The 14,643-nt window shown below is 37.0% G+C and overlaps 1 protein-coding gene across 50 annotated transcripts in view; it reads right to left on the bottom strand.

Moving 5' to 3' along the window:
- LOC136836475 (ensconsin-like) overlaps positions 1-14,643 on the bottom strand; it is a 652,260-nt gene that overhangs the window by 103,707 nt on the left and 533,910 nt on the right. For 25 of the 50 annotated variants that reach the window (XM_067100788.1, XM_067100780.1, XM_067100766.1 and 22 more), the window contains 4 exons: positions 9,018-9,185; positions 8,388-8,521; positions 7,575-7,702; positions 264-725 (listed from right to left, as the gene is read on the bottom strand). In XM_067100788.1, the coding sequence (XP_066956889.1) occupies positions 264-725; positions 7,575-7,702; positions 8,388-8,521; positions 9,018-9,185 (892 nt within the window). The remainder of the gene's footprint in view (positions 1-263; positions 726-7,574; positions 7,703-8,387; positions 8,522-9,017; positions 9,186-14,643) is intronic. The other 25 variants (XM_067100799.1, XM_067100794.1, XM_067100783.1 and 22 more) reach the window with 2 other exon arrangements.

Genomic DNA, 14,643 nt, shown 5'->3' on the forward strand with positions numbered 1-14,643 from the left:
ATTTCAGTTTACTACTGCATCAGTCTCTTTTTTATAAGAATCTAATCTGCATTCATTTCTCCAGATGCCTTTATGAATTAATCAAAATTCAAATTTTTCAGTACGGTAAGTTGAAGATTAGTCAGATGTAAAAAAAAAGATACTAAACAAGATCTAAGGGTTTGTAAAGAAAGTAGTCAAGTCATTCTGTGCTCTGTGAGAACATCTACTAGTGTAGCATTCCTATACGAAGCATCCGTGGGTTAGCCAGCTTGCAAACTCACCACCAATAGTGCACCCAGCCCCAGTAAATACAGAAGCAGTTCTACGAGAATAGCGCGTGGAAGATGTGGGAGTGACGGCTGGTGAGGAAGAGGCCAGGTTGCCGCTACCACCGCTACTTTGATTTGCGGGACCCAGCGCAGTGAAGTTATCCCCAAACTCCCACACAGAGTAACGTGACTGAGATGTATTTGTGGGAGTTTTGTCAGAGGAATTAGAGGATGTGGAAGAGGGTGGAGCAGAAGAGGTGTCTTTGGAAGTCAAGGGTACAGAGGTTTCAAGAGGCTGAGGACTAGAGGATCTGACCCAAGAGAGGGCAGAAGGATGAGGGATCTTGCGTTCCAGTGACGAGTCACGAGACTTGGTCAGCCGGGTACCTTGGGTAGTAGGGGGATGTTTGTGGTAGGATGGGCTGCTGTCGTCCCAGTGAAACACTTCATACATCGAGCTTGACATACGCAGGTCTGTAACAACAACGCAGCACTGTTGAACAGACATGCAAGGTGCAAAGTTATGTACTATGCAGATGCAAATCAATTTGCACCTTGACATGACAGAAGCACTTTGTCTATTGTACTGAAGTTGTGGTGCAAGTAGAGTATGTGAAATGAACAAGTGCTAATGTTGCCATTCCAAACCCAAATGTGCTGTGTATAAATTTGGTATGCAAAAAATAACAATGTAATACATTGTGCACTGATCATTCTTCAAAGAAAAATTATTGTGGAGTAATGCTCATCTTAATGTCAAGACTTTGCAAGACTGGAGAAATGTAATGTTATAGCTTTAGTAGGATTTTGTGTGTATAGCTTGTATTAATCCAAAACCCTGTTAAAAACCTTTATTGTTAATATTCCACATTATAAAGCCCTTAACCAGCTCATTAAAAAGTACACTATGCTAATTAAAGAGTTCCATTTTAACCCTTATAGCTGAAGGTTTTGGAAACCTCTTAAACTGTTAATTATTCCAATTACTACAGCATCCAATCTAACAAAATATAAAATTAATGATAACTAACATACACTCTAAGTTTTTTAAAACCTAACACGGTACAATTATAAAAATCAATTAACACTATTCTACACAAGACAATTTAAAAATATAAGAAAGTATATACAAGCCCAAAAATAAAAGCAAACCAAATAATTTTTCCATGAGCTGAAACTAATCTTGCAATCTGCAAACAATCTAAACTCTTAAGAGAAAAATCACAGGTAAGGTTCTTTAACTATGGCAGGAGTAGTTTAACTTGAACATTTAGAACAAAAAGGGCAGTAATGGAAATGTAAAAAAGGCAAATACCATTTACTTTAAGTAGAATCTTTTGGGGAAATGAAATAATTTCAAATTAAGCCCAAAGTATCTAGAATCAAAACAAAAATAAAAATTACGATAAATAAATTCATCAGTACAATTAGCAGTCATTTGTAAAACTGAAGCTCTGTTCCCATAATATAGTCCTCTTGAAATATACCTAAAATTAATTTTTACCATGACTGCATGCAAACATGTGCTTTTCCCCATGCATACTCACAACCAAAACGCCATTTTCTTCAGAGTTCTACCTTATAAATCACTCCATTAAGCAAAATAGGCAAATTAAAATCCATAAGCCAATGAGAGTAGTTTCTAGTGCAATAACTCTTCAAATGTCTTCAGATATTCATTTTGCTATATAATTCTATGGTACAGTTCCCTACAATGAATCTAAAACCAACACTGAATATCTAATTTGGCACTTTCAACTGTAGAGAAATGCTGAAAACCTACAAGACTCTTGATGCTTTATGCCAAACAAACCCATTTCATAGAGCTTGTAACTAGGGTCTATTGCATTTCTAACCAGTAGAGCAAATTTAAAGTAAACAAACCCCTTTTCTAGAGCCTGTAACTAGGGTCTACTGCATTTCTGACCAGTAGAGCAAATGAGTGACAGCAGGGAATGAATCATGAGGAGATCACCCAAGAACAGTTTTTACTCTACTAATATGCTAGGTATTTTGGGTCATGATTACATGTTAAGCAAAGAATGAATTAATTGAGAGAGAGAGAGAGAGAGAGAGAGAGAGAGAGAGAGAGAGAGAGAGAGAGAGAGAGAGAGAGAGAGAGAGTTCAATTTAAAATCACTTAAGTCTATGCTAACAAAGGACGAGTGATTCACCACATGGAAGCATGTTACACATAATTTTCTCAAAAGAGGCTCAAACCATTGACATATAATTTTCTCAAAACAGGCTCAAACCGTTGACAAACTATTGTTGGAGCAAGTTAAAGTTACCAAAACATGCACTATGCAACGAAGTGAAGAAGCTTCTCCCAATAAATAAAAAAAATAGGCCATCATCTTAGGTGAAGCTTGCTTTGCCACACTATGAAAATACTGGAGATGGTGCTGGAGGAAAGACAGAAAAACTTATCAAATTGGCAATTATCAATTTGGCTTCAAACCAAAGAAATTGACAACAGAGGCAGCCTTTATAATGAGGTATAAAGAGGAAAAATACATGAAGTGGAGTTTGATAAGAAAAATTATTATAAATTAGTTTAACAAGACCATTAAGTCTAATTTCAGCCCTCAAAGGGCTCACCAAAATAATCTGTTCTTCAATGAGATGAAAACAAAGAGAAGGTAAAGTTCAAGGTGAAGTAATAATAAACTGAAGTGAACAGGGTAAAAGGCAGAAAGCAAGGTAGCTGGGACTGAATGAACACTGAAAAGAGCCACAATAGGCACACTTTAGTGATACCTCTCTACAGGAAGTTTTGAGAAGGCATCTGACAAAAACTCAAGACCAGTAATTAGATGGAAATTACATAAGCAAACAATACCAAAAAGTTATTGAGCTAGAAATGTTACATTACCATAAGATACGGTAAAGCATGAAGATACTGCCAAGTTAATTAAAAAAAGATGAGAAATGTTGATGCCAAATAATTGGCCATGTGGATGCAGTACAAGTGTGTGTAACAAAAGAGGGTTGGGACTGAAAAATATAATGGTGCAAGGTTTTCAATGCCTGAAATGTGTAAGAGCAAACAGGAAGAGAGGTAGGATGATCATCATGTGTTGGTAATAAGGAAGAGACAAAACGAATGTTGAAATACAATTCTGTTAACTTCAGGAAATACTGGAAAGTGAACCAGGTTCTGAGATGACAGAAAAAAAGCAGATACTTACAATTTATGAATAAGGCATGTACAACAGTGACAAAGAAAACAAGTGGGATTCTGAAAATGTGATACCAGGATGATAAGATTCATGGCCAGTGCCTTGGCAAGATCATATTACATTTGAATGAGATGTGGTGTCCAACAGCTGGAAAATAAAAACAGACAGATCTAAAATATCAAGATGGTTTGGACATGAGATGAGATGAGATGGGAAAAAGAACAGTTCGTCAGAGAAGTAACACATAAAGAAGTAGAAAAAAAGACCATTAGGAAGTCCAATAGATGAAAACCTAGCCCACATGGGAAATCAAGCAGAAAGTGCAACCAACAAATGGAATAGAGAACTTATTTCATTTCTAACTCCCTTTAAGGGAAAATCTGACTAAAAAACATTGATAATAATGATTCTGACTAAACAACATTGATAATAATAATTCTGACTAAACAACATTGATAATAATGATTCTGGTCTAAGATAAACGATCATCTTCATTAATTTAGTTAAACCTAGTTCATAGAGGGTACAGCTGGTGAGGACTTGCATGGGAAATCACTTGTTACCACAGCTTCAACTCAATTGTTCTGCTGGTCTGACCTACCACAGACTTGTTACAGCTCCAGTAAAATCAGGGCTTGCAAAAAAAAAAAAAATCCCTTTTTCTTATAGTAGCCAAGCAAGATTTTGCAGGTTCATGTCCTTTCAAGTTAAAAATGACACATAATGGCAACATAAACAATAACAGCAAATAAAGTAAATGAAGAAGATTGCAGGACAGGTTTATCACTGAACTATCATAAAAAAATATCTATATTAAAAGTGCCCGGCCAAAACCATTTTTCCCTGAAAATCAGTGTTGTATCTAGCTGAATCATAAAATAAAACTGCAATGTAACCCATACACATTTTAGTATATATCTAAAAAATGTGAGAAACCATTGTTTTCAAGTAATAAGACGACCAGTTAATGTGTTTTACATACACTGCAGTTTCTGCTAAGTAACTGCAATTATGGCAACAGTCATTTGCTAAATAACTGTAGCCATTAGTACTTGTTTAAATCAAGAGCAAAAAGAAAAATGAAAAATCAAGTAGTTAAATCTCTTAACCTGAAACAATCTAACCCCTATACTTTTCACAAGACATTCACCTAGTCACCTGATATGTTTTATACACAGCACTGTACAAATGCTGTGTAATGTTTGGAAACACTCATAACTTCTCTGCTAACTAAACAACTTCCAGGGCTAAATTTCAAATACTTCTCACCTTTGCAATATGAAGTACTCAAAAATATTAATTGGGTGTCTTAATAATAATGATAATTCTTAGCAATAATCCAAGTAATCGTTGCCTGTCTAGACCAGTACTTTTCAAACATCTTACCTTTTTGATTACTATAAATTACAGTAGTAGGATTTTATAATAAAAAAGTCATGAATACATCTTGTTTTTTATATAAGCATCTAGTAATTTTACTTCTAGGTTTAGGATACATTATGCTTTTCAATTTCAATGCCCCCTTGCATTCACCTGCTAGAAGCTTCATCATATTAAATCTAGATCATCTCTCAACTTTTTGTAGAGTGCTTTTAATTTTGGCTTTAAGAGTGGGAATGACAAATTGGGGGTTACAATCAACATGTGCTTCTCTATAGCTTCTAACATTCTTCAGAATTCTTTTGCTTTCCATTATTGATTACATGATCTATGTGGTTTCTATGACTGCCACCTGGATATGTCCCAGGATTGGAAAAGGACACCTTTAATTACAAGATTATATGCAGTACAAAAACTAGTGAAATACATTCATTTTTATTTACAGTCTCTTCCAGGCCTTCTTTGCCCACCACATCCACCATTAACTACATTGTCTATCAACTTTTGCATTCGTATCACCAACAAGTAGTCTCGTATCTCTTTCTGGTTCTATTTCATTTATAATTTTTTTTTATTTCTCCAGAGTTCATTTGGGGTTGCATAGCATTATAACACTCATATTACATTGTTTTCATTTAAATATAGTAATTAATAACTTACAGCATACTGCTCTCAAGTTAGTCAGTGACTTTTCTGCAATTGGTACAGTGATCAAACTTACTCCTCTACCAATTCCAAATGCTTTTTCTAAATAAACATGTCCAAGACTCCAGTCAAATCTCACTTTTACTATTCCTTTGCACTGTAACTCACAAATAGCTAAGATTTCCAATCTGTAGCTCTTCAATTATCTAATGTGTCCTACATTCTTCCAATTTGATTCAGGGTATTTACGTTCCAATTTTCAATTTATGCTTTTTTTATAAACTAGATGATTATTAGCACCACCATCTACCCTAAAACTGGAGGCCATTTCTCTTTCCATTAATGTGGCAGAACTCAAAGAGGATTCACTGGATAAATGGAGTTAAGGATACCCAGTTCCTTCAAGCTTGCAGTTTTTAGCTAACTAAAGCCGATAACCCCTGACAATGCCAATTAATTTTTGACCAAGATCATTCACTAGGCATCCAGTGTTAAAACCAAGGAGACAAAGCATTGAATGCCTTAACCAAATGGATTAATGTGGGTTCTTTTCTGAATTTTTATTTTTTCCTTTGTTTTGTAAATATCCTGGTTCTATATGCTATAAAAGTTTCCTTTGTTCATACTTGGTTTTTGGAGAGGGGTTGAAGTAATCTCCATTCCCATAAGATCATCAATGCTTGGGGTATATGATTTATGCAATGTATTCTTAAAGTTATTTTCCCTTGCCTACAAACAAACTACTGAAAGGATGAATGAACTCCTCTTTTATGGGCCACCCTTGTGGTTAAAACTATAATTATACAATGTTCGTAATGCCCTCAGGGTTGTCAGTTCATCAAGATCAGACCTTATACAAGGAGGAGAGCATGACATTACATTTTCATCTAACTCAACCATATCAGAAATTCTAAGTCTAGACTAGAGTGAGGTTGCATGCTATCCAACCTCGCCTCATTTAAATTTTAGTTATCAAACTCATTTTCAATGCCAAATATAGGGTCATCATCCAAAGATAAAGATGACTGTATGAAAGGATAAGAGGAGCTGGCAAATGGCAAGAAATCCTAGATAACTTAGCTACAGCAGCTCAGCAATGATGTTCAGACTTATGATACTTGAAGCAATTGTTCCCCATCCATGACTTAGGGCTAGAATCTGGAGTGCCCTAAAGGAAAATGGGTCGAGGAAAGATGAAAGTAAAAAAAAAAAAAAAAATCCATAAAAGAGGGTGAGCAAGAAAAGTAAGACCTATCTGAATAAAACAAGACTCGCCTCTTAAAAGGGGATTATTACTATTTCTACTACTTTATAAACTTTAACAAAACCAAAAAGCCCCATTTCTGAATTCTCATAGACCTCACTCAAAAGTCTGCTGTTACGCGATCAAAATTAGAGCAAAGTAAAATTAGCTAAGTTGGAAACAAAAACAGGGAAAACACAAAAAGGAGCAGATGAGCCCTTCATTTAAGAAGAAAATCTACTGCTTCCTTGGTTGAGACCCACCTTCCCTTCCCCTTTTAATTTTTTTTTTTTATTTGGGCCTGGACAAGAAAAGGGCATTAGGTTATCCATGCCAATTGCATTTTCTCTAGCTCAGACCAATACCTCAAGACAAAAATAAACTTTTTAAAAAATCTTACATTTGTTATATTTTGAAAAAACTGGTCTAAACTACAACCTTAACTTGCAAGAAAACATGGGCACTTATGTAAGTAAACAGTAATCTATCAAGAACAAAGGCAAGAATATCAACTGTATCTTTCTCAACCTACAGTCACAACCATCTTATACAAGCGTTGTTTTAGTCCATGAGTTCAACATACATACCTAAAATGACTGGCAGGACTCAGTCTCTACAAAAAGGAAGAGAATACCTCTAAGTATACATCTAATATTTCCTGATATAAGCCTTAGACTGTACTCTATGCATTAAATGCAATGCTATTGTTCTACTCATCAAGCTAAATTATGCTAGAGTCTATTAGAAAAAGTTAAAAACCTCTACTCTTCATAATCATATTGAATAGTAATATATTCTATATTCCCTAGATGACAAGTATCATACCTATTGCCTCCAATGAATTACATGAAAAACACTTCTGCAATTTCTTACCATCTGTTTTTCTGTCAAGGCTATGCGCTGAAGTAGCTCGCTTACGGCTCAGATCCATGTCACTGCACTCTGAAGCACGTCTACTAATTGAAGTTTCTACTAAGTGGACGTTGGTAGTTGAGGTAGCCCTGAAAAAGAATTGCAAATTACAGTACCTTAATTCACCACAACTATATAAACAAAATTTACTCTTTACTCACTGACCTAATATAATACTAATTATTATCTCTGACAAGATTCAAGAACAAAGTACAGTAAAAGTCCAAGAGTCCATGATCAACTGGACCAACTAGGTGCTAGACTAGCAAATATGCCAGACCAACCAGTGGCCCTTGAAAAAACTGGTTAAAACTAAATCAACCTTCATTACCAGAGAGTATAAAATTAAGTTTTTTAGGTAGATCTAGTCTTAGAACAACAATGTATCATTATTACGATGAATGCACTAGTTTATTTCAATATTTAATGGAAAAAATGACCTGGTCTACAATAGGTAATTGCCTATTCATCTTCAGATTACCTATCTTTGGAGAAAGGGCTGAAATAAATGATTTAAAGTGCTATTTTTCTACTGGCTAAAAAGCTGTGTGAGTTGTTGTTGTCCATGATGTCATTTTGCAGTACCAAACTCAAACTATGGAGGCATACCACACTTCTATTTTTAGACTGTGGCAATGGCAGCTTTCATCCAGAATGGGAGTTTTTGGTTCAATTGCTGTATCAGCAGGTTTGCCACACTGAAGGATGCCAGAAAATTAGTATTTTACTGTATTAATGAATGATTATTCAATTGTACATAAATTCAACACAAACCTTCGTGAGCCAAAAAAAGAGGTATTCGATGAGCTGTCCCTAGGATCCAGCATACGGGGAGTTGAACTACCAAATGCAAACACAATGTTGCTCTTTTCATTACGTCTTTTTGATTCCAAGCGCTGTTCACGTTCCTGGAAGAAAATTCAATTTAACATTAGCAACACAAAAAATAATATTTGCTGAAGAATAAATAATTACTATACTGTACTGTAATAAATAAACTACTATCAAGTAAATTTTTGTCAAATTAATAAAAATACAACCAATCCTTTATCACCAATATAATTCACATCCTTTGAATTATCATCAATTACATGTTTTCAAAATATAAGAATATTTACTTAACAGATGGGCATTATGATACTAAGAAAGCCTCCATTAATCAATCATTAGACATTTTTTAACATTTCTAATAGCATGTACTCTGATACTTAATGACACTGAGGTTTATAATAACTTATTTACTCAACAAGCTAAGATAAATTTTAAAGTTAAAAATGACTTCAATATTTTTATATAAAGAAGGTATCGATACCTGCACAGAAAACTAAAGCTTAGACTCGTAGCCAGGAGTAAAACATCTAACACTGAAAAATTTAACAAATTTTAGAAAATTGGTTGGCTTACAGCATTCTTCCTTAAAACTGCCTCCCTACGGTCCTGCTCAGCTTGTTGGATAATACGTTTCCGTTCTTCAACTTGTGAACGGCGGTCAGCATCCCGCAGTCTTATTTCATCCAACCGTCTCTTTCTCTCATTTTCTTGCTGTTCCCTAAAACGTTGTGCTGCAGCAGCCTAAAAAAACAAAGGTTCAGTTCTCAATATCTTTGAATATGCAATAAACATACAGTGATGATTATCACTTTACTTAAACCTTTCATTGCTGGAAACCCCCACAAACTTTGCTGTCTATTGCTTGAGCAAATCACAAAAAAAAAAAAAAAAAAAAAAAAATTAAAATGACATTTTTATAATAGAATAAAGTTTTATATATACTTACCAAGTAATTACATAGCTATAGTTTCTAACTAGAACAGCAGCTAAAATTTGAAATTCATGGTAGCGATTCTTTTGTTTTGGTATAGGTAACTAGCCTTGCTCACTTTCAGTGAAGAAAGGGATAACTTGGCAATGAGCCTCAATTTGTTTGTGCCCTTATGTGCATGTGAGAGGAGGAGGAGGGAGGGCTCCTATTCTGTAATTACTTGGTAAGTATATATAAAACTTTATTTTATTATAAAAATTTTATTTTTATACAAGTAACTTACCAAGTAACTACATAGCTGATTCCCACACTGGAAGGAGGTGGGATATATGGACATATTCTCCCCCAAAACATTAGTAAATGTAATGAATTTGAGAATATAAAAAATTGCCAGCATTGATACAATGCTTGTTGTTTCCTTACCTGGTAAAAGAGCCACTGCAGGAAGATACTGTCTTTGGCTGGCGCTCATCTTAACCTGTAGCGATGTGGCGGTATAGTCATGGAGTGCCTGCTACATGAGTGGGAGCTTTGCAGCGAAGGACATTTCTGAATGCTAGTAAAGCATAAAAATTGCCCCTGTCCTGGGTGCAGTACCATCATAAAAGGCAACCAAACAAACAACACTGTTACCTAGACCACAAAAAAATTAAAAACACCACCATCCATCCACTAAAAACTGGTGGGTACCCAAGTACATAGTAGCTCCAGGCTCCCCAAAGACTCAATACCCTAATTATTAAACACTGTTTCCACGTCCTGGAAAAGGGCATTCTTCAACCCCTGAAGGTCCTCATATCTTCTTAGTCCTATGTAGATATTTTAAAGCCCTCACAAGGCAAAGCGCTCTCTTCATCCTCTGAACCTAAAACTTCTACTAAATTCTTGATGTTAAAAGAACTAGGCCAGGGCTTGGACGGACTCTCATTCTTTACAAGAAATCCAAGGGTATGGGAGCAAATTGCATAGTCTTGAGAGAACCTGATTCTTCTATAAATGGCATGTATTTCACCGACCTTCTTAGCAGTTGCTAAGGCTACCAGGAAGAGGGTATTCTTAGTAAGATTTCTAAAGGACGTGGAGTTAAGGGGTTCAAAATGAGGACCTGAGAGCCATTTTAGGGCCACATCTTAATTCCACAATACTAGCTCTGTATTCCTCTGCTTACAGGTGTCAAATCATCTAATAAGATCGGATAGGTCCAGGCCCCTATGCCAAAAAACAGAGCTGAGCATGGCCCTGTAGCCTTTAATAGTGGAAGAGGACAAGCCTTTGGAGGTCCTCAGAAATAACAGAACATCTGCAATTTCTGCTATAGTTGTCTGAGAAGATGAGACGCCATTTCTTCTACACCAAGTGCCAAAGATAGACCACTTGTTCTGGTAGACATTGCTGGATGACTGACGTCTACACTTCGCAATAGCTTCTGCCGCCACTCTTGAAAATCCTTCAGCTCTGAGGAGTTTCTTGACAGTCTATAATCTGTCAGATCTGGAGTGGAAAACCCTTGATGGAACCATCTGATATAGGGTTGTCTGAGAAGATTGTGCTTTTCCTGTCCCACCTGGCTCTGAGGAAGAATTGTAGGACTCTCATATTAAGCCTCCACAGGGAAACGAACTGCTCTATGGAGGCCAGAGTCCCGCAGGACTCATACATTTGTTGGCTAAGCAGGTCTGAAGGGAGAGGAACTTGTCTACCGTTCACAGACAGGACTCCACTCTCTTGGGGATGGAGAAGCCCAAAAAGTCTGAGAGTTCAATGTCATTCCCAAATATACTATCTCCTCAGATATAGCCAACTGGGACTTCTGAAGATTGATTAATAAATCTAGATCCTAGGCTAGAAGATAGAATAGAGTGATTCATCTCCATTCTGAATTTTGTCTTCTGAATGAAGACATTCAGAGCACTAACATCCAGGACCGGTCTCCACCCTCCAGAAGACTTGGGGACCACAAAGAGATGATTGCAGAAACCCTCTGAGCTCACATCTTTGACTACCTTTATTGCCCTCTTCCTGAGGAGGGAGGAAATTTCCTCTAAGAGGGCTGAAAACCTCTCTGAGCCTACAGAGTAGGCAGCCAAGATGGAGTAGGCAGTCAAGATGATGGGCTTCTTGACTTATGGAGGTTTTTCCCTTAGGACTTTCATGAGCCACTGCTCTGCTCCTTTCTTGTTCCACCTTTCCCAAAACAGGAGGAGGCTGGCACCTACTGGGGCAAGGAAGATGTGGTCTTCACTTCCTTGAGGAAGACCTAGTTGAGGACTTCTTAACCCTTAAACGCCGAGCCTCTATTTACAAAAACGTCTCCCGTATGCCGGCGGCGTTCGGTGAGTTAGCGCCGAAGCAGAAAAAAAGTTTTTTTCAAAAAATCACAGCACGCTTAGTTTTTAAGATTAAGAGTTCATTTTTGGCTCGTTTTTTTTTTTGTCATTGCCTGAAGTTTAGTATGCAACCATCAGAAATGGAAAAAAATATCATTATCATATATAAATATTGAAATATATGACAGCACAAAAAAAATGTTTAATATATAATTTTATACAAATTGCGCTGTGAGCAAAACGGTTAAAGCTAACGGGTTATTTTTTTTCTTTGTATTGTACACTAAATTGCGATGATTTTGGTATATAACAAATTGTAAAACGATCAAAGCAACACAGAGAAAATATTATCACAAAATGATGCATGAATTCGTAACACGCGGACGTAAAAAAATGTTTTGTTTTTTTAAATTCACCATAAATCGAAATATTGCGCTAGAGACTTCCCGTTTGTTGAAAAATAAAGCTAATTGATTGAATATTACTAGACTGTAAGCGTTTTAGCTTACAATTGCAGTTTTCGAACATTTCGGTCGAGTTAAAGTTGACGGAAAGTCGAATTTTTTCTATTTATCGTGATTTATATGAAAATATTTCAAAACTGATAAAAGCTACAACCATGAGTTATTTTCTGTTGTATTGTACATGAAATTGCGCACATTTTCATATATAAAACTTTATGTAACGACTAATATAAAACTGTGCAAATATTACGACAACGTGACAAAAGAATTTCTGAGATGTTCGGCCGAGTTACCGCGCGCAGACGTAAGGAAATTTTTTTTTTTTTTTCAGAAATTCACCATAAATCGAAATATTGCGATAGAGACTTCCAATTGGTTGCAAAATGAAGGTAAATGATTGAATATTACTAGAATGTAAGAGTTTTAGCTTACAATTCCGTTTTTTTACCATTTCGGTCGAGTCAAAGTTGACTGAAGGTTGAAATTTTGGCAGTTATCGTGGTTTATATGAAAATATTTCCAAACTGATAAAAGCTACAACCATGGGTTGTATTTTGCTGTATTTTACATGAAATTGTGCATATTTTCATATATAAAACTTTATGTAATGGCTAATATAGAACAGTGCAAAAATTACGACAAAATGACGAAAAAATTTCTGAAATTTTCGGCCAAGTTACCGCGCGGGCATAAGAAAAAAGTTTTTTTCAAAAATTTACCATAAATCGAAATATTGTGCTAGAGACTTCCAATTTGTTGCAAAATGAAGGTACATGATTGAATATTACTAGAATGTAAGAGTTTTAGCTTAAAATTGTGTTTTTCGACCATTTCGGTCAAGTCAAAGTTGACCGAAGGTTGAAATTTTTTGTAGCCGACGTACGGTACGTCCACTTGGCACCCAACAGACAATTTTAGTCGACGTATGATATGTCCAGTAGGCGTTTAAGGGTTAATGAATCAAGACAAAAAACAGACATTTGTTCGAGATCTAGGTTGAAACCTCTGTATACCTCCACGAAAGGGAGAAGGCTGCAGAGGGGAGGCCGACTTGGTCCTGAAAGAGGGAAAATCCTTTGGGCACCTTGAAGACTGTGACAAAAGGTTCTGAGTCGACTTCTTTTGCAAGTCCAATGCAATCTTGTTGACCGTCAACTGAGGGAACATATAATCGCAACCAGAAGGGAGAAAAGAAACGCAGACTTCTGAGCCGTAGTAACTCCCTTGGTGGTGTAAGAACACCACAGTTCCCTCTTCTTCAAAACACCCATTGTAAAAAGAGAGGCCTACTCCTGAGACCCGTCTCTGATGCCTTTATCAGCGCAAGAGAGGACTCCAAGAAAGTCCGAGGTGAGGTTCGCAGGCAAAGAAGAGCAGTCCTGTATCTTCCGTGCAAGGGTGCCCACCAACCAATCCAAAAAAATGACAACTTCAAAAACCTTGAACTGATTCCTAAGCAAATGAACAACTTCAGCTGAAGAAAACATTACTTTTAGGTAGATGAAAAGGCCGATCAACGCGAGGAGTCAATAAGCCCAGAGAAGTCCCCATGGGAGTAGGCAGCAGCACCCAAGGAGGGAGTTTCTCCAGTGGCATAAGAAGAATATCTTCTGTGTGACAGCCATGAAGGGGGGTACCTAAAGGAAGCCTTCCCTTGCTCCCTCTTGACTGAGAACCAATTCTCTATTTCACTCAGCACCTTGATTGTTGAAGTAGAGAGAACCATTTTGGGCAACCCAGAAGACTCAACAGGTTGATTGCTCATCTGGAATGTGGATGTGGGTGAGGACGGAGCTGCTGGCGAGAAAAAAGCAGGAAAATTACGAAGCAGGAAATGTAGAAGAGCTGTACATGCAGAAGGAGAAAAATCTTCACCTAAATCCTTATTTAACTCCTCAATAGATGACACTGGTGATAAGGATAAGTCCATAACAGACTTGGTAGGAGGAGGAGGCTTCTTCAAAAAGCCTAGGATGTTATCCAGTCGCTGCTTGATGGGAGCCAATGACGGATCCACAACTGAAGGAGCGGGAGTCTGATGTGAGAATGCTGGTGCCGAGCGCTTACAAGAGGAAACTGGGCAATCGGGCGCTACTAAGCAATCAGGGGTCTCCGTACGTACAGACACTACTGGGCTCTCAGGAGCTACTGGGTGCTTGTTATTATTATTATTAAAATAGTTTAACCAGACCACTGAGCTGACCATCAGCTCTCATAGGGCTGGCCTAGGAGACATTGGGTGCTACTAGGTGCTTGGAGGCTTCTGAAAACTTGAACCGAAGTCCCTAATTGGGCCATAGATTCCACGGTCAACTCAAAGTTCTGACTGAATCTTGACTTGAGGTTGGCAATGGCATTAGGATCAGAAGCATGAGAGCCAGGTAAAGGATCAGGTGGTACAGCTGGAGAACAGGGAATATAGGGCATTAAAGGAACAGATACAATAAGAACAGCAATGCTACTAGAAGACCTAGTAG

This window comes from Macrobrachium rosenbergii, chromosome 56, assembly GCF_040412425.1.
Source record: "Macrobrachium rosenbergii isolate ZJJX-2024 chromosome 56, ASM4041242v1, whole genome shotgun sequence".
Taxonomy (NCBI): Eukaryota; Metazoa; Arthropoda; class Malacostraca; order Decapoda; family Palaemonidae; genus Macrobrachium; species Macrobrachium rosenbergii.